The sequence below is a fragment of the Siphateles boraxobius genome, unplaced genomic scaffold (genome assembly GCF_051911475.1).
Source record: "Siphateles boraxobius isolate OS27281-9 unplaced genomic scaffold, OSU_SipBor_1 11, whole genome shotgun sequence".
In the NCBI taxonomy this organism is placed as follows: domain Eukaryota; kingdom Metazoa; phylum Chordata; class Actinopteri; order Cypriniformes; family Leuciscidae; genus Siphateles; species Siphateles boraxobius.
In genome coordinates, this window is record NW_027508711.1 from 11,864,739 (window position 1) to 11,886,727 (window position 21,989).

The 21,989-nt window shown below is 36.2% G+C and overlaps 1 protein-coding gene across 1 annotated transcript in view; it reads left to right on the forward strand.

The window, feature by feature from the left end:
• The first annotated feature begins 233 nt into the window (after positions 1-233).
• The window catches only part of grk6 (G protein-coupled receptor kinase 6), a 69,954-nt gene continuing 48,198 nt past the window's right edge, over positions 234-21,989 (forward strand). Inside the window, exons 1-2 of the mRNA XM_077196718.1 lie at positions 234-585; positions 13,653-13,748. Of these exons, the coding sequence (XP_077052833.1) occupies positions 297-585; positions 13,653-13,748 (385 nt within the window). The 5' untranslated portion in view covers positions 234-296. The remainder of the gene's footprint in view (positions 586-13,652; positions 13,749-21,989) is intronic.

Genomic DNA, 21,989 nt, shown 5'->3' on the forward strand with positions numbered 1-21,989 from the left:
ATATATAACGTTACCTCTTGTCAGCCTGATCTTATAAATATTCACTACTTAAGATTGGACTATTATTTATCTAAGCCTTCAAATATTGTCTAGTCTAACATCTATCATTTGTTATTGTACTAATACTGTACACCTGATTGCAAATATGTCAGTTCCTCGTTTTATATGCTAAATCAATTACATACATGGTTATTTCAATGTCTTCTTTTTCCTCTTCTTTTGTTTTCCACAGGACCGTTCAAGCAGGACGCTCCGGGTTGGTTACTAAGCAACATCAGCATGTCTCATTAATATTCATGAGCTCAGCCTTTGCCATAGTAGGCTCTACGATCGACGCAAGTCCGAAGCTTCTGGGCGGGGAATCAGAGGAGCGAAACGGCAGAGCTGAGAGTCATTCAGGGTTAATAATATTCCGCCGTGGGGGGGAGCGGGGGAGGACACACATACACATACACACACACACACACACATACATACATAGCCAACCCGGCGACGAGGTTGGGCCTGCGGTGCCTGCCTGCAACCCAGGAAACATGGAGCTCGAGAATATCGTGGCCAACACTGTTCTGTTGAAGGCGAGAGAAGGTAAGACATGACAGCCCGTCTGATCATTGTCACTTTTGACAGCTGTGTTCCTCAAACGCCGTGCTATCTGGTTCAAAAGATGGGGGATTCCCCCAAAGGAAGTTAGGCCAAAAAAGACAAGAGCAATGCAAAGAATGCATGCGTTATGATGCTTATTCATTTACGAATCAACCCGAGAGTTACACACTGATCATGTGTGTTGCTCATCGCCTGCTTTGTGTTGTGTTCCTAACCTTGAGCAAAAAAAGATGGACCTGTCAATCAAAAAAACAACAACTCCGTTTTCTGTAAAAGCCATATTTGGGTTTTATTTTATTACATTTCTAGTGAACAGTGAGTTTGTGTATAAGAAAGAAACGATTAACACTGTGTTGCCTGTAGTGTTATATTGACAACAGTCATTAGTGTCTGTGTGCTCGAGATAAGCGCCTGAATTAACTGAACCTCTGAATTAACCGACCCTCTGATTTTTGAAAGTGTTTTTCAAAATAGTGATCTGTCTACCTACTTGATAGTCAAAAAAGGTTGTCCAGTAGGCACTTTCAGTTGTTTATCATTTTTTCTGCAGGTGTATTTCTCAAACATGAGGGAATCCTGCTGTATTTTCTCGCGTCCGTGTTCGAACGTTCTTGTGCTGCACACTTGGGCTACTACATTTGTTACGAAAACGAACAATGGCAGAAACAAGGTCTCTAAAAGATCGTTGTGATTATAGTTAATTTTTTTCAGTAAAATAATACATACAATCAGTGAAAGAAGCATATGGTATTTTTTGTAGGTTTACATTCATTACAAAATAATAATACATTTTTTTTTAGTTAGGCCCATACAAAATATACCAGGCAATGTATTACACATGACAGTTGTTAACATGAGGACATTTTAAAATGTTGAAAGCTGTCTTATTCCATAAATGGTTTCAATTTTGTCACTGCTGTATGATTGCTTAATGTGTTGTTTCCTCCTTTTTAAAGATGATATTTAGCACTAGCTTATCTAGGTAGAGCTCTATATGTTGTACTACATTCATTTTTATTTTATTTTGGGAAACTTGCTTGTTTATCTTATCAAAATTGACTTTGCAGTATTGTAAAATTGTAGTATTTATTATAAATTATTTATTTGTGCACATCGTTGATTAAAAAAATAATAATGTGCCCCCTTAATCCTTAATCAAATTAACTTTCCCTCCCTCTTGAAGCGACATCTCTTCTCTTCTCTGATGACACGTTTACTGGTGCAAGGGCGGGACAACCTGCTGTGCTGTGTAACATGAGAATGAACTTCATTGGTTCTTATTGAAGCTCAAACGTGCTGCGTAACACGACAATGAACCTCATTGGTTCTTACTGAAGCTCAAACATGCTGCGTAACACAAGAATGAACCTCATTGGTTCTTATTGAAGCTCAAACGTAAACGTAACACGACAATGAACCTCATTGGTTCTTAATGAAGCTCAAACGTGCTGCGTAACACGAAAATGAACCTCATTGGTTCTTATTGAAGCTCAAACGTAAAGCGTAATACGAAAATGAACCTCATTGGTTCTTATTGAAGCTCAAACGTAAAGCGTAACACGAGAAGGAACCTCATTGGTTCTCATTGAAGCTCAAAGGTGCTGCGTAACACAAAAATGAACCTCATTGGTTCTTATTGAAGCTCAAACATAAAGCGTAACACGACAATGAACCTCATTGGTTCTTATTGAAGCTCAAACGTAAAGCGTAACACGAGAATTAACCTCATTGGTTCTTATTGAAGCTCAAACGTAAAGCGTAACACGAAAATGAACCTCATTGGTTCTTATTGAAGCTCAAACGTAAAGCGTAACACAAGAATGAACCTCAATGGTTCTTATTGAAGCTCAAAAGTAAAGCGTAACACGAGAATGAACCTCATTGGTTCTTATTGAAGCTCAAACGTAAAGCGTAACACGAGAATGAACCTCATTGGTTCTTATTGAAGCTCAAACGTAAAGCGTAACACGAGAATGAACCTCATTGGTTCTTACTGAAGCTCAAACGTAAAGCGTAACACGAGAATGAACCTCAATGGTTCTCTCATGTCAGGTAAACATACTTGAGCTTCTGTTTATCACAACTGATGTGTGAATTGTGGTAAACAGAGTTATATGTGAATAAAAGCCTAAATTCAATTTGTTGGTCATATAAAGTAATTGTGTCTCTTTAGAAAAGTTGGACTAAACCACTCATATTCAATTCATATGGATTAGTTTACGATCTCTTTTTGAAGCGTTAAAGTGGTAGTTGTGTAGCTGTCAATGGAGGGACAATAAGCGAAAGTCCTACGGGTTTGGAACGACATGAGGGTTAGTAATTAATGACAGAATTTAAATTATGAATTTAATAATATAAACTATGCCTTAAATGAATTTGACGGTTAAGTTTTGCTCAGTCTCAAAATGCTGTTAATTATTGCAGAAAATAATTTTGTTATGTATATAATTTATATTATGTTTGAGACATCAACCACTGGTCGATGACCGTAATGTTTGTATAAACTGTTGGTAATAACTGGTAAAATGTAAACCTAGGTCATAAAAACCGTAATGAGACTTACACTTAAATATTTTCTTCTCAGCCATGTTAACAATTGTTCGTGAGCGAAATCTCCTCCCATCCATTGTCTGATTGGCCTTTCGCAAGGATTCCTGGGTAGTTAAATAAAGTGTGTGGAGCCTGCATCCATGCAGGCTTCGTGGAAGACCGCTTCAAGGGTACAAAGTGGGCGCTGCTGAGCACACTTCAGAGCGTTTATATGATGAATGGGACGGCCTATGGACTCGTAGACTCAGCGAGCATGCGCAATTTAAGTACAAAAGACTGAAAGTCCACATGAAGTGTGCCATTTGGGACAGGGCCATACTATTGCTGTAGCTGAATAAACAAAAGATTGAAAAGCTTTCATTGATTAAACATGACTAATAAACACACAACTTTGGTTTATCGTTCTTCAAGCCTTCTCAGGTATTTTCATGATGATAAAATATATATTTTTTATTTTGACGTTTATGCCTTTTATTGATACTTTTATAAATAGGACAGTAGCTAGACAGGAAGTGTATGGAATGCCAAAGCTGACTTAATTAAAAATGAATAAATACATAAATAAATATACGAATAAATGTAAAAAAGCAAAAATACATAAATAAATATACAAAGAAATGTAAAAAAGTACAAATAAATGAGTATTTATACTTTTATTTCCTTATTTATGTATAATTGTATTTTGTCACACATTTATTTATTTTTTTATTTATACATTTATTCATTTATTTATTTCCACATTCATTTATGTATAAATGTTTTTATGTCTACATTTATTTATTTTCATATTTATTTATTTCTACATTTATTTATTTCTACCAAACCTTATTAAATAGGTAGGCTATACATCATCATATATGTCAAGTTCTTAATATTAATCGATAAACTACTCCGTTATAATTATAATAAGGCACTATGCTGTTATCAGTAAAATAAAATTAACAAAAGTCATTAAGTCATTAAAAGTCAAAATCTTAATACAGAGGAGAATGCTTTTTCAATTACAATTGCTTAAAATTCGTTATGAGATTAATGATATGACTCACTCGTTTAAGACAGTGACTTACCGCCACCTACTGGCTGTTGTAGTTTCATATTTAAACATACAATTTAATTGATTCCATCATTTCATATTTCTATATTCATTTCTTTTTAACATTAATCTCATAACAACTTTTACTTTCTACCTATTTAATAAGGTTTGGTTAGATATAAAATCTATGAAATATGGGTTGTGTTTTAAGCATTTGAATTGTCACCTGTTATGCATAAGAAATTATGAAACGCGAATGTAAACCGTGTATTGAGTCGCGTTTCAAACTCATTGATCAATATGTTTGCGTAGGAGTCAGTGAAATGTGCGCTGGTTTCTCTCTGCGTTCTGCGCTGGTGTGCGAGTCTCATCGACAATAAACGCAAGCTCTTATCAGCCCTATCCACCGCGTTTACATTGTTATTAATAGTTAATACTTTCATGCGCTTCCATGTCCAAGTGTCTGCTATCAGACCCGTTGAAGTGCAGTTTCTGTTCATGTGTGCTATGTGTGTTAACCCTATATAGCCTACCCTACATACAGTTAGGGTGATATACATGACTTAAAATGTGATATTGTCCGCACACCTCTTGCGTTTCGTTTGGTCACACACCACAAGGTGTCACTGTGACCTCAAAGCTTCAGCACTGCCACTCTGAGCTCGATTGCTGATGTCTGAGGTAAAACACGCCCCCCTCATTAGCATACGGACAAAGAAATGTAGAAATAAATAAATGTAGAAATAAATAAATGAGGAAATAAATAAATGTAGAAATAAATAAATGTGAAAATAAATAAATGTAGACATACAAACATATATACATAAATGAATGTGAAAATAAATAATGTGAAAATAAATAAATGTAGACATAAAATCATATATACATAAATGAATGTGAAAATAAATAAATGTAGAAATAAATAAATAAATGTAGACATAAAAACATATATACATAAATGAATGTGGAAATAAATAAAAGTGGAAATAAATAAATGAATAAATGTATAAATTAAAAAATGTGTGAAAAAATACAATTATACATAAATAAGGAAATAAAAGTATAAATACTCATTTATTTGTACTTTTTTACATTTCTTTGTATTTTTATTTATGTATTTTTGCTTTTTTACATTTATTTGTATATTTATTTATGTATTTATGCATTTTTAATTAAGTCAGCTTTGGCATTCCATAGAAGTGAGGTGGGAGAGAGAGAGAGAGAGAGAGAGAGGGGCGATGGGATCGGGAAAGGTCCACGAGCCGGCACTCGAACTCGGGTCTCCTGAAGCACAACGGTGCTACATGTTGGCGCACTTGCCCATGAGGCTATCGGTGCTGTCTGCCTCATTCTATGATAAGAAGCTACATCAGCTCAGTTATTTGTGAGTTTGGAGTAAAAACATGTTATTAAAGGAGTAGTTCACTTTAAAATGAAATTGACCCCATGATTTACTCACCCTCAAGCCATCCTAGGTGTATATGACTTTCTTCTTTCAGACGAATACATTCAGAGTTATATTAATTAACACCCTTATGCTCATAAGCTTTATAATGGCAGTGGATTGCAACCAACAGATTGAAGCTCAAAAAAGTGCATCTATCCATCATAAACGAGCTCCACATTGCTCCAGGGGGTTAATAAATGCCTTCTGAAGTAAATCAAATATTTAACATTTTTAAATAAAATTCTAGCTTCCTGGCCATATGCAGTCTACTTACGCCTAATGCACAACATATGCCGTCAGAAGTAGCGTAGTGCGTCATGGCGTATCGTAAATCTCAGCAGTACTTCACATTACTTCCATAAGTTGCACCTAGACTTAATTCAAATCTGTATGTTTGTTTGGCCAGAAGCTAGTTATTTGACTTTATAAAGTTTTAAATATGAATATTTTTCATATTTTTGGCTTTGCTTCAGAAGGCCTTTATGGATCCCTGGAGCCGTGTGGAGTTCATTTATGATGGATAGATGCACTTTTTGAGCTTAAATCTGTTGGTTGCAATCCACTGCCATTATAAAGCTTATGAGCATAAGGGTTTTAATTAATATAACTCTGATTGTATTCGTCTGAAAGTAGAAATTCATATACACATAGGATGGCTTGAGGGTGAGTAAATCATGGAGTAATTTTCATTTTATAGTAAACTACTACTTTAAATGAGGTCTTTCGTTGGAAAGAGGTCTGTAAATGCTTCTCATGTTTGGAAAGATGTTTGACTCGTGTTGTTTTTTCAAATGCACGTTATGGGCGACTCAAATTTGCAGTGCTTTCAAACGGAGCAGCATTTACTACGATCACAGAGCCGTGCTTCACTGACAAGCTACGCTTAAAAAAATAATCGCAGCCTTTGCGATTTCATAATCGCACTACGACGGGTCTGTTTTAGCAAGATTTCATGTTAATTGTAGGGGTGGAACGGATGGCAGTTGCTCCGTACGGATCAGGCCCTTTGGTTCAGCACGCATGTGATTCGCGGATTAACTGCTAAATTAAACCATCGAGCCAATTTCCACACTCAAACAATTTTAAACACGGAAGAAAATGCGAAAATCTGGTGAGAGATGAATTTCCGTTAACTTTAACTTAATGACTTAAATATTCATTTTTACCTCACATTATGCTATCGAATGACTTTAGAAGTCTTGGTATATAGGGCACGAAAACTTTATGATGCTTTACAATGTTTTTTATGCCTTTAGTGGGGCTTAACAAAAATAATTTTTGGTGTGGCGGACCACCACTGCAGAATGAATGTAGCGGAAACACTGGTATTTGATCCGAACCGTGAATTTTGTGATCCGTTCCACTACTAGTTAATTGCGATTAATCGTGCAGCCCTACTCACTCATGAAGATTTCACTTGTTTCATTACTAAATGAATCAGCATTTTTGAACAAATCTCTTGAATAAATGATTGAATGACATAATTTTGTACAACAGCCACTTGTCGCCACCTGGTGGCATAACAACGGAATCGATACAATCGTTATTTGATCGTTATTCGCTACCGTAGACATCAGTGTTTATATCCGAACGATAAACTTTTCTCCCAGTACTTCTGTGATATTCTGAATTGTTGTAACACGGAAACGATGATACGGTGTGGTTGAAAAGACTGTGGAGCTGTTTCGTAAGTACATATGAAAACTGCTCTCTGAATCAGCGGCAGCACCAACACAGATCTGATTGTTCCGGTGTGATTTGGTCAAAAGTTTCATAGACGCAGACGAATCGTTGTCATAGAAATTAGGAATGAAATCATCTGTGTTTGAATCGAGATCGCAATCTTTTAACGATTAATCGTGCTGCTCTCTTCATCTTTTCTCCTTACAACATGACAGGATGTAGTGTCGCTGTGCTGACCAATAGAAAGCTACATGGTTTGATGCTATTGACAATAGACAATGGCCTGCGAAATTGACTACATGTCTCTAATCGGACCACACTTTAAAAGCACCCTAAACACATTTAACTTAAGTCTCTTCAAATCTTTTCTCCTTACAACATGACAGGATGTAGTCTAGTCATGTGCCGGTTTGATTCTTAAAGTTTAGCTTTTTTTTTTTTTTTAACAATGGAGGTGTTTCATTTCAATGCAGGGAACCCACAGGGTTTATATGGCTCGTTCCACTTTTTCTCAGAAGAGCTGTTACACAGAAAGCACAACAAGGAAGATGAGTGTTTTATATGCTATGTTCTATACTTTGTTGGTGATTTATATCGTGAATAGTGTAATGAAAGCGGGGCCTTGGTAAGTGCTGGAGGCAAGTTTTGCACACAGTGAATGAAACCTCTTCACCTCATATGCTGCTGCATAAACAGTATATTTCACAAGCCATTTGCATCTTGGCAACTTCCAACAACGATAATGACAGAGGTTTGCTACTGTATCCGTACCATCGTAATCTCGCCACTGCAAACCATTTGTTTGAATTGCCAATAGCACACTCTGACGTTAAAGACATTTATGTTACAACATAAATGCTGTTCTACTGAACTTTCTATTCATTAAAGAATCCTGGGAAAAACGTATCACTGTTTCCACAAATATATTAAGCAGCATGACCGTCTTCTCCATTGATTATCATTAGAAGTGTTTTTTTGAGCAGCAAATCAGCATATTAGAATGATTTCTGACCATTACGAAATGGTTTCAGCTTTGCCATTACATTTTAAAATGTATTAACATAGAAATAGTTATTTTAAATTGTAATATAATTCACAATATTGTTGTTTTTCCTGTATTTCTGATCAAATAAATGCTGCTGTGGTGAAAATAAGAGACTTCTTTCAAAAACTTTTGAACATTATATGGCACATATAATATAGTAGATACATGGCACATCTCTACTAGTTCAGTTCAGTGGCAGTTTTATGGTCAATATGGTCACAAATGTAATTTGAACATTTTTACATCATGATCAGTGAGCACGATCATTTGTTTGAACTGCATTTAGCACACTGCCTGACTACGTATTAATTATTGTCGAGTTATATCTTTGAGGTAGTTTGAGATGCAAAGTCTGGGCTTTCACAGCATGTTTTCATATTGTAAGATAATGAGGTTTCTCAGCTTAGCTCATCTAGAGTCTCTCATGTGAGTCTTTGTTGTAACGTACAGTCGTGTTTTGAACTCTTATCAGATCGCAGTCACAAGCTTCTCCCGTACATTTGCAATCATTTTATCTCCTGCCCTCCCATGCTATCCCATTAACGTCGAATCTATTCTTCAAATTCTCTCATATCCTAGCAACAATGCAAACACCTGGCCGTAGCTTTCACAAGAGTCCTCTCCATTCCCGACGAGCGTGTCCCACGCGTAGCATCGCTTCCTGACCTTTCTCTGCGCTGTCTGTTGACAAGCTCGCCGGGCCCAGCACCTGGGCCAGTCATTCTAATCGGGGACCCTGATGACGTCAGCTAGGACAAGTGCGGGCCAGCAGGACATTCTCACGGCATTGGCGTGATTCTTTTCCTGAAATCAATCCAGGGACGTATTAGATGCGAGCTGAATGTAAAGATGTACAACAGGGACTAAATTTTACGCCTGTTCATGTTAGACCGGAATATTTCAAATTGAATTTGATAATGATTTAAAGGGGTCCTATTTTTCTTTTGTACATGTTCAACTTTCTTTAGTGTGTAATGTTGCTGTTTGAGCATGAAAAATGTTACAAAGCACACAAAGTCTCTCCAAAGCAAGTTATTCTCTATACCTATCAGTAAGCACTGTTTCTGAACACCCTGAAATGCCTCCATTGTAGTCTTGAGTTTTTTTCATGGGAATGTACACGCCACAATGTTCCTCATTTAAATAATTCCTGCCCAAGGCATGCAAAAAAAAGTTGTGTTAGTAGTATGTTGTCGCCATGTCTAAGAGACGCTGTTTTTTTCCAAAGGTGGTTTAGGGTTGATCAGCTTGTTCTTCTTGATTGTCATTATCGGACTCTGACTCAATCTTATAATGGCAAAACTGACGCCATAGTTACGGTAGTGTTTACAGCTGCACCTCAGGAACAGCAGATACTCAATGGTTATGTATGCCGTTACATTTCCGACACACGCTCTAATCGATAGACCAATCACAACACATTGGGGCCGGCTGACCAATCAGAGAAGACTGCTTTTTGGAAGGCAGTTTTTAAAGTAATCAAAACTAAAAAAAGATAGGGCTGGGCAAACTTTTTTTTTCCGATTAATTGTTTTTAAAAATGTGGTCAATTTCAGGAAAAAGACGTTCCGGACAGTTGAAGGAACGTTCACTGTCCCGATCGAACCAGTGCTGCATGGTCACGAAGGTTTAGCACTTTTGCACGCGTTTTCAAGCCTCGCCAATTAAGGCATTGACGCGAAAGATAACTTGCACGCGCTGTGTGAGAAATTTTGTGTGCGTGCACAGCTGCGCATCTCAGACATGGTGCAAATAATAAAATTAATTCTCTTTTACGTCTCCCTGCGCTTGAACGGACAAATTCCCACAGATTTATCTCAAAATGCCCGCCTTTGCGAGTAAATAAACATTGTCGGTTATGGCTTAAGTAAACGGTAGAGAATGAACGCATATGTATCATTATTTGGATCCATGCATTAGTCTTAAAGTGACAGCAGACTAATATTCCCGCTGCTGTCTGGGTTTAATGTTAATCAAACTACAAAAGACAAAGAAATCACTCCCTGCTCTTCACTGAATAACGTTTTTGTAACTTCAATAAGGATTAACTTCTATTTAATTTGTACAGTAATTTACATTTGATTACTTTATTCAATTTCCGTACCTGAGAACTACAGTTAGACCTTAAAATCACTGATAATTTCATTCGTATCTTTTTTCTATTTTATTTATTTATTTGTATTATTGCTTGTAGTTTAATTATTTGTTATTTTTTTATTATTGAATGTTAACTTCTATTTAATAATCTTTGAAATTTATATTAGCTAGTAGTTTTAGCTGTGGTATCGAAATTGTAATCGAGAATTGTTAAATTTCAGGTTTGTATGGGTCAAAAACAATAACTATTTTATTCATTTATTACTTTTTTTCTGTGGTGGGGCCAGTGAAAAATCATTGAATCGAATCGAATTGAGATCTTGTGAATCGGAATCTTATTCGAATTGGGACACTTGAAAAGCAGAGCGTTCAGACAGTGGGCAAATTCCAATCGCAAGTGAGCATCTCTATGCCCTACTCACTCCGAAGGGCAGAGCCCTCCTTGATATGGGGACTTTGTAGGGAGCAGGGCACTTGTGTTGCCCTGAACAACTTGAATTATTCTGTTTACATTAACTCTCCCGCCATATCTTCATTTAAAATGAATTGCGAGGACTTGTCTCCCTGGGTCACATGACCATAACGATTAAATAACTTCCTAGAAGTGACCATCGTCCTTAAAGAAGGGATTCAGTTGTTCACTATAAATGGCCCCTACAAATGGTGTCCCCTTCCTGAATTGCCCTTCAAGGGTGCAAATAAGCTGTTTGCAATTCGCCAAGTGGTTGAAAACAACAATGCAAATGATAATAAAAGCAATGTGTGTGAACATTATATGATGTACATATTATTCTAGTAGACCCTATAAACACAATTATAAACCTGTAAATGAGCATATTAACATCATAATGGCAAATTAACTGTAATATGCAATGTAACCCTTTGTGATTCAAACGAAGTAACAATCACTTTAGCATACTTTATGGAGAAGTTTAGATATTATCATGTATATTACATAAATAAGTATATAATATAAATATCTAAATATAAAAATGTATATATTAGATTTTTTAAAAGATATGAATATTTTATTCAGCAGGAATGCATTACATTGATCAAAAGTCACAGTAAAGACATTTATAATGTTACGAAAGATTCCTATTTCAAATAAATGCTGTCTTTTTTAACTTTTTCTATTCATTAAAGAATTCTGGAAAAAAAATGTATAACAGTTTCCACAAATATATTAAGCAGCAAAGCTGTTTTCAACATTGATAATAATAAGACATATATATATATATATATATATATATATATATATATATATATATATATATAATATTTACACTCACCTAAAGGATTATTAGGAACACCTGTTCAATTTCTCATTAATGCAATTATCTAATCAACCAATCACATGACAGTTGCTTCAATGCATTTAGGGATGTGGTCCTGGTCAAGACAATCTCCTGAACTCCAAACTGAATGTCAGAATGGGAAAGAAAGGTGATTTAAGCAGTTTTGAGCGTGGCGTGGTTGTTGGTGCCAGACGGGCTGGTCTAAGTATTTCACAATCTGCTCAGTTACTGGGATTTTCACGCACAACCATTTCTAGGGTTTGCAAAGAATGGTGTGAGAAGGGAAAAACATCCAGAATGCGGCAGTCCTGTGGGCGAAAATGCCTTGTTGATGCTAGAGGTCGGAGGAGAATGGGCCGACTGATTCAAGCTGATAGAAGAGCAACTTTGACTGAAATAACCACTCGTTAAAACCTAGGTATGCAGCAAAGCATTTGTGAAGCCACAACACGCACAACCTTGAGGCAGATGGGCTACAACAGCAGAAGACCCCACCGGGTACCACTCATCTCCACTACAAATAGGAAAAAGAGGCTACAATTTGCAAGAGCTCACCAAAATTGGACAGTTGAAGACTGGAAAAATGTTGCCTGGTCTGATGAGTCTCGATTTCTGTTGAGACATTCAGATGGTAGAGTCAGAATTTGGCGTAAACAGAATGAGAACATGGATCCATCATGCCTTGTTACCACTGTGCAGGCTGGTGGTGGTGGTGTAATGGTGTGGGGGATGTTTTCTTGGCACACTTTGGGCCCCTTAGTGCCAATTGTTCATCGTTTAAATGCCACGGTCTACCTGAGCATTGTTTCTGACCATGTCCATCCCTTTATGGCCACCATGTACCCATCCTCTGATGGCCATTTCCAGCAGGATAATGCACCATGTCACAAAGCTTGAATCATTTCAAATTGGTTTCTTGAACATGACAATGAGTTCACTGTACCTAAATGGCCCCCACAGTCACCAGATATCAACCCAATAGAGCATCTTTGGGATGTGGTGGAATGGGAGCTTCGTGCCCTGGATGTGCATCCCACAAATCTCCATCAACTGCAAGTGCTATCCTATCAATATGGGCAAACATTCCTAAAGAATGCTTTCAGCACCTTGTTGAATCAATGCCACGTAGAATTAAGAAAGTTCTGAAGGCGAAAGGGGGTCAAACACAGTATTAGTATGGTGTTCCTAATAATCCTTTAGATGAGTGTATAATAATAACATATGATACTTCTTTCAAAAACATTAAAACTCTTACAGACCCCCAACTTTTGATTGATAGTGTGTATGTGCAATTTTTAAATAAAAATCTATTATTTCTGTATAATAAATGATCACTGTCTGTAAAACTGCTGTCATCGTTACAGAAAACATATTAGCAATTTATTCCCAAAACGTTTCTATTTTAGGTATGATTGGTCATAATTTTATGATTTCTTTAGGGTTAGGGTTATGGTTTAATTAGGGTTTGGTTTATTAAGTGTCATTACCAGAATAGTCTCTAAGCATTTTAGAAATTTCTTTTTATTTCCAGTTCAGTATCTGGTGTATTAGCCAGCCTAAATATTCTCTTAAAAGAGAGAAATGTTGTTACCATCACACAGGATCAAACATTCATACCATCACGCATTATACCAGAATCCACTTGATAAATCTGAGAAATGTTTTAACATCCATGAAACAGTTTGAAGTCTTATTTTTCAAGCTATCAAACGTGTCCTAATTGAAGAATTACCCATAAATGGTCTATTATTATTCACATAATAGGATAATATATAGGTATTCATATCCCATTCTGTCTTCTAAAGCCCACCTGTGTTAAGATAGTAATCTAATAGCATTTTAGAGCCTGTATGCAGTTCCTGCCTCTAATTTGATCTTTGCTTGATTCCTTTGCAGGAGGGGGTGGGAACAGAAAAGGCAAGAGCAAGAAATGGAAACAGATGCTTCAGTTCCCTCATATAAGCCTGTGTGAGGAGTTACGTCAGACTATAGGTACACAGTTCACGTTTATATCAAATATTGTCATATGTGTTGAAATGCGAATCACATTCATGTCATATGAACGAACTGTTCACTCGTATAGAAAAAGTTGTTTCTTTTTTCTTTTCTTTTTTGATTCTCAAATTCTCTGTCATTTTATTGTGGCTGTTTTGTGGTGTCTTAAAGCTATCTGAAATGTGACTGCAGAGAAATATGGCAATAAGCAAGGAAAATACCAATCTTAAATTGCTGTGGTTCGTCTGGTGAACTAAACAATGAGTGAAAAAATTACATGGATTTATATTGATGGAATGTCTTAAATGGTATAGCAGAAGTCATCATTCTTAAATTTGGGGACAGAAAAACAGGAATCACCATATGGCCTAATGTGATTATTAACCTTCAAAAATGGATGATACCATTAATTAGATGCGAGCCAAATTCAAAATGTGGCGCTGCTGCGTGTTTTACAGGCTTGCGGTTTCAGAGCATTCCTTAATTACTGAGTACCTCATATTTATGCCAAGTGATTCCTTATGATGAATGTTGAATAATGACAGTGGTTTCTATACTTTAATATAACTGTATGCTGTCTATACTGTTAAATATTGTGAATGGTTATGAGTGCACATTTTATATCCATCATCTTTTTGAACGAGCAGCTGAAAGTAAAGCATAGACATTTCAAAATAAAAATCCCAGGTGTATTTCGGGCTTGTTTATAATGAAAAGTTCCTCATTATGCCAAAAATAAATAATCTTTTGTTTATTATTTGTATTTTGGTCACATAATTATTGGCTAATTTTAAAATTCTGTATTATTTTGTATGAAATAAAATTCTTAAAAATAAATCATTTTAAATGCTACAATTTAGTCATCACAATATTATAATGTGCAGTATGAAAAAAGGGAACCAGTGTTATTATTAAAATGGTTTAGTTAATTAAATTCAGTGCGTTAACATGCACTCTCATAATGCGATTATAATGGAATTTTGGCAATATTGTGATTAAACTATCTCATGCAATATTTCGATCAAACTAATGCGATTTAAGCTCATAATCGTAGTAACCATATTCGCATTAAACTATGTGGCCAGGTATGTAAACACCTTGCCCACACTAATACTTTTTTGTTTGAAAACGTATCTTTTTCTCTCCGTTTTGGCCTTCTGTCCACAATGAGACGACATTTTTATTAATGAAAACGAAGCTTTTTGAAAATGCTCTCCAAAGTGGCTACATTTTAAAACGCTGTTTTAATGCAATATGCTTAAAAAGGAGAAGTTTTTCCTTTGAGTTTTCCGCGTGCAGACGACACCATTGTCAAAACGATCCCCATTCACACGGATCTGTGAAAAGAACTAAAAACGCTGTAATCTGCTGCCAGGCCATTAGATGGCGATGAAACACTATTGACAGAACACGTAATACGCATGAGCATGACGTCATCATCTTCAGAGATTCGCGTTTTTGTTGTTTACACGGAGACTGTTTTCAAAAACTTGCACTTTGAAACCCGTTGTTAAAAGTTTGCGTTTTCAGCTACCCGAAACGCTGTTGTCGTGTAAATGAACGACCAAAACGCATAAAAAGTTTTACGTTTTTAGTTGAAAACGGTGTTGTATAAACAGCCCCTGAGACGGTGTTTTTATTAATGAAAGCGAAGCTTTTTGAAAACGCTCTCCAAAGTGGATAGATTTGAAAACTGCGTTTTCGCATTGTAGTGTGGACTGTGAAACCAGAGGTATTTGAAAACGATGACGCATTTTTAGTCATGTGATGCATATTGTACAATAGATATTCATGTTTACACCGGTATTGTGCCTGTAATGTGCTATTCACTTTCACACAGTTGCTAAAATGTACCTTTGCACACTCTTCATATCACAGTCCTGCAAAGTTGACAGAAAATTGACTCAGATGTGCTGTCCTGCGGCAATACATGAGAGCAGTTGCGTTTTAGACCAAACATATGGTGACCTGGACGCATCATTGAATGCTAGATAAAATGATCCTGCCAGAAGAATTGCGCGATAACTTTATTATTTATTTTTCCATCTGTATGATCTCATTGAGCTTTTGTGAGGGTTTACGCATTTACGTAAGGGTGAATTCCGAAGTTTCAGTGTGGATGAGAAACCTTTGGAAAACGCATATAAACGATAGTCATGAACGGAGAGCGTTTTTAAATGAAAACGCTGTTTTCAAATGTATCCGAATGAATGTAGACATTGCATGAATCGCATCATAATTACCGCTCTGAACAAAGTGTGCATGTGATCGAACGTACACGGATGCGGTGCATTGTTCACACAACTTCATGAATGAACTCCGTTACATTATTCTGAAGTTTTCTCTTCTACAAATCGCTAAACTCTCTCAACACAACCCGGCATTGCAATGTTCACGGTGCCAAATAATATTCAGTTTGTCCATAAAAATTTATTTTGAATTTGATGTGAGTAGATTTAAACAATGTCTGGTAACATGCCTATCTGAGTGTTGCATAACCATAATTAATTATTAGCGAATATTCAACCATCTGACTGCGATTAAGACCTTACTCTGATTATTAGACAGACATAATCGCATTATTGGTGCCCATGTAGACGTATGCAGTAAAGATATGCACAATTGAATATCCAATATTTTTCTACACCAATATTTACAAAAAAAAAGTTTTTTTTTTTTCTATGATTCTATATGCTTGCTTGCTTGAGAGAGAGAGAGAGAGAGAGGTTCATTTGTTACACCGATAATTTACTTGTGAAAATGATTTAGTTATTTAGGTGCGAGTCTTGATTTTAGTGTGTTGAAACAGGAAGTGTTTCGCTCATTGTTTTTGGCATTCAAGCATAGGCGGAGCTTTTGTAAGACTGGGCAAGGTTTAGCTCTCCTCTGGCCACGGACTTAAGACTAGTGTGGAATCTTCTCACTCAAATTACCACTCGCTGCTGCTGCTTCTCATTGCTTTTAGAGGGAAGACCTGCCTATAACTGCTGGTCTAGGATCAGTTTTCACCGTAATAGTAGTATATTGGCGAAACAGATTTGGTGTTTGCATCAAAGGTTTCTATTTACAACGTGTTTCGCAGCGTTGAGCAATGTTGCTATCACAAACATATCAGATGATTTCTTGAACATAATTAGACGCGTTTCAATTAGAATCTACTCACCACTCAAAGTCCTGCACGCTCTCAAACCTCTCATTATAAGTTAACTTATAACAAACAAAGTGTAGAAATGATGCCCTCTAAATAAGAGATTTATTGTGCTTCAGTCAGCCTCATTGATTATAACGGAACTTTGTGAGATTGCGATGAATTGAGGTGACGACAGCTTTTTTTGGTGATTATAAAGGGAAGCGCTCTCTAGGCTTATATTCCATTCAGAATTTAAATACAATGCATTGAGGTAGGGCTGCACAATTAATCGAATTTCTAATTGCGATTACGATTACGGATGCCACGATTACGTAATCGTTCAAAGCCGCGATTACAAAAGAAAATCCACTCTGCGTGTGTGTGTTTAGAGCATAATTATGTTATGAGAGGCGAATCACGACTACTTCAGAAAACCCAGCGGGACATACCAGGCAGTAACGTAAGTGTACGCTGAAATAAAAAGTGGTTCACCTCAGAAAAACGGACTTTACTGTCCTGTCAGCCGTTATACTGTGCTCGTAGCGCGCACTCTTCAATTGCTCGCGCAAATGCGGCGGGTGTATCGCTTCACTGTATAAAGTGCAAAAGAAACTACTAGCTTGCAACATCGTTACAATGTAAAATATTAAGTCACGAAATAAAAGTAAAATACCAATAAATCACGTGTTAGCTGAGAAGGATTTGCATGCAGGTATGATTTTCATTCTTTCAACAGTTCTTGTTAGTATTGTGTATTTACCATGGTATCTGTCGTTTCCATAACCCCAAAATGCCACTTTATTTTCACTTTGTGTTATTTTTTATATTATTAAATGACTGTGGTGGCTCATATCAACATTGTATTAACAAAAACTAGGCTAGTTTGGGACTGCTATTTAATTGCTTTAGCATTGTCCTAATGTTTTTCTAGTCTTTACTATGAGTCATTCTTACAATTTATGTGTATGTTAAGTAAAGGGGTACAGTACTTGTGTGTGTGTGTTAACAATTTTTGTGTAAACATGTATTATTATATGCCTATATATATTCAATGTAAATTGTGATAATCGTAATTAATAATCGCAATTACAATTTCAAGGGAATAATCAAGGGAATGTCACGATTCGATACATATCACGATACTGAACTCAAGATTTTTTTTTTCTCACACAGGAGAGCCTATTTTTTTATTTTGGCCAAACTATACACAATACATATTGTCACTATCCACGATACTTATTGTTGCATTTTTGCATTGCAGTATATTGTGACACGATACATTGTTATACCCCTATTATTTATTATTCGAATTGGCTGCCATGCTAAATCACATTCAGTACGCTAGCAGTCTGTTTGCGAACGTAGCCGCTTTAATAACAAATCATTTATGCTGGGATGTGTAGGTTGTTGCTAGATGACACGTAACTTGAAACCATTTCATGAAATGCTATTTAAAACGTGTTTTTAAGGAGGAAGCGCATCTAACCTTACCCTGGAGTTAGTTTACCCTCCGCCTATGCAAACAAGGTGTCGCACGTGCAGAGACTAGCGCATGCATTGATTCACACACAAAAACACATTCCTATATGTTTTTGTCTGTTTGGCTCCTTCTGAGGTAAATACATTAGTCCAGCTGTTTTACAGTCTTTGTAAAGGTTATGCACATGCAGTATTGTATAAAATTGTGTTATTATAAATGTAAACCGGGATGTTGAGAATGTAGGTTGGCCACAGAGTTTCATGCCTGCGTCAGTTGACAGGGTAAGTGTGCGGCTGTTGTTGAGGAGAGGAAACTGTGGCCAGGCCAGAAAGGGGAAGTTAACTGTCATTTTTTGACTTTAGTCACTTAACTCTTCTCAAGATGAGAAAAAAAATCTGTCAATTGTGCAGTTCATGTCTTTGATTTTGCACCGGTAATGTAAATAAAATTCAACACATTTTGCAGATGCGTTGTGAATTTAATTGTTTAGACTTTTACATTTTTATTTATAGTATGTGTGCCGCCATGTGACCAACTTTTGCTGAATCAGTTCCCTTTAGAAGTCACATAGATGTTCTTACCAGATCTACTGTTGAAATGTGTATCTGCATGCTCTCCGCCACTGCACCTCCCAACTCTGTTGTATTGTATATTTCCTTTTAAAATGAGCTAAAAAACTTTCATGAGTGTTAAAGTCTCCCTGTAGTCTATAATTGTATCCCTTAAAACTCATCTTTGACCACCAAAATGCCGTATTTAAATGTTTTTTTTACTGTGCAAAAAATGTATTCATGCCTTAAAATAGCTGTAAATGTAACACTTGTTGCTGTATTTTCAATATTTTTGCGCACTTGAGAAGATCTCACAGCTGGATTCGATTAAATCTGCAAGGTTTGTTAAATTAAATGTTTATTAGATATACAGAGATTTGTTCAAATGATATAGATGCGTATTTGCTAAATGTTGATGGTAAATGAGAAAGTATTATAGCCTAGGTTTCCTTGTTACTAATAATATAAAAGCAAATGCTTTATTTTTTGCAAAAAAAATTCACATACCGTTTACTTTCTTTAACAGTTCAATCTAATAATAAAATATTGGATATCACTGGTAAACAGAGACCGTAAAGGTTAAACTAATGAAGAAGACGGATAATGTGAGCGCTGTGTGATCAGGCGCTGCTGTTCTCAAGCTTTTTCAGTCCCACCCGTCAAAATAAAAGTCTTGCTTCTATCAAATCGGCCAATCACAAAAACTAATCGGCTGATGCCGATATTTTAAAAATACCGAATATCGGCCGTGGTGAGATATCGGTTGACCACTAATTTTATGTATCACTCTCTACAACGTCGTACACATAACGGTAATGCAGCATAGTTAATGATGATATGCTAAAGCCCGCCCCCCTCGTGACATGATTGGTTACAAGGTAGTTTGTGACATAAGAAACACCGGAGATTTCAATCTGGGTTTTTGAGACTTACTACACAACACATTGCAAATGGGGTGCACAAACTGCAAGACATTTGCTCAAGAGGCAGTCCCGACCAACAGCAACAAGTTTTTCCACATAAATTCACACAAGAATTACGACATAAAAATCATTAAAACTGGTGCCATAGAAATGCATAATTCCCTGTTTGAGGACGTGAACAGCTCTGAATACAATGTCACATGTTGTAATTTCGAGACTACGGTTATTACGTGAAAGCGGCAACTGATCCAGGGGTTTTGTCGCAGATCTTGGAAATCTGTTTTCTACTGCAAAATCCGGCAAAAATTAATGTATTGTGAGCCTCCCTTAAGATGAAGTAATAGCACTTCTTTAGAACAATGTTTTCTTGCAGAAAGTTGTGGAAGAATCTTGAGGTGTTACACAATCACTCTTAACTTCCTGACAGTTGCTGATTTGATCTTGAGTGTGTGCAATGCCAGGGAAACGTGCCATTTCCTTCTGTTCTCAAAACAAAAACGTCTTGTATCTAAATAATATAACTAAAAATGCTCAGAAAGGTAGATTTTCACATTTTATTTTGAAAATGTAAATGTTGCATGGCTGTGCAAAAGTGTGTGACGAATCAAGGATGTTGTGTGTGATTTATAGTAAGGCTGACTGAATTTGATCATTATTATTATTTAGTATTTTCTGAATGATACCTATAAGCTTATGAAGTTCTGGTCAATATCATATAAATCGCTAATATTATATTAAAAATCTGTACTATTTTTCAATAGTTTTTAAATGCTACAATTTAGGCATGAGGCATCATAGCATTATAATGAAAGTATGAAAAATACTTTTTTAAAGATTAAAGGAATAGTCTAGTTCACTTAAAAATGAACTTTTCCATCAACTGTTTGGTTACCGACATTCTTCAAAATATCTTCTTTTGTGTTCAGCAAAAGAAAGAAATTCATACAGGTTTGAAACAACTTTAGGGTGAGGGAATTATGATAGAATTTTCATTTTTAAGTTTTCCTTAAAGTAAATGTTAGATGGCATCAGACGCATGCACAATTGAATATCCAATGCTGATCAATACCGATAAATAAATAAATAAAAAATCTGATAAAGGCCTATTGCCAATTATGATACTTGTATATCATGCTACCTTGTTTCCATTTGACATGCTATATGATATGTGTTTTGAGGGTTTTTTTTTTTTTTGTTGCCATGATTTTCTATGGTTGCTATAGGTGGTTTCCAAAAGGCCCCGGTCAAAAGAGTTCAGTATTCTGGCCCCTATCTATAGCTCAGTTTTCTGCTTCAATGGAAGTTAAGGGCACAATATCATGCATCTGTTCATTTAAAAAAATATATACAGTATAAGCACATTTCTTCTCAACAAGCATTGATTTGAGTTATATATCATTCATGTTTGTAGCACAAACAGTGTGGGATGAGTTACGTGTTGAATTTCCTACTTGGGGTTAAGAGTTTGTTCACATCCTAAGCCTGTGTGTAAGCAAAGCTGCAGTAATAGTGAAGTTCTCTTTGTAAACAGCACTGTTACTGTACAGTAGGCGTACACAGACATATAATTGAGGAGTGGGGTTTGGGGAGGGGATGGATTAAAAGTACCTATTAGTTTAAATCCAATCATATAATTTCCTCTCAGTTGAAGCCTAATTTATCCTAATGTCACCAGATTCTGCAAATGAGATGTGGTTTAGATGGGAATCAGCTGTGAGCCGCCCAGGAGTCTACTCTGGGAATACAGTGGCCCTCATTTATCAAAAGTGCATACACCAAATTTCCAGCGTACACCTGGCGTACACCCAAAACCACGGTGACTTTGATATTTATCAATATGGATGTTGGCGTACGGCACGCTCAAATCCTACGCCAGGTCAGGAGGTGGTGTACATGTACGCACGTTTTGAGTTAGTGCGGAAATGCGCAGAAAAACAATTCCTAACACCACAAAACGCACTGACAAACTAAAAGATATGAGGAGCTCTTTTCCAAAACCCGATAAACACTATTTTTAAAAATAAATTTGTATTTTATTTCTATTAATAAACTAGTGTTGTGTCTGCAAAGATGAAATTGATGATCACCATCTCCGTAGTGAATGCGCCTATAGAGAGAGTAGCCTATTTCTTTTCATTTATAATTGTTTCGTTT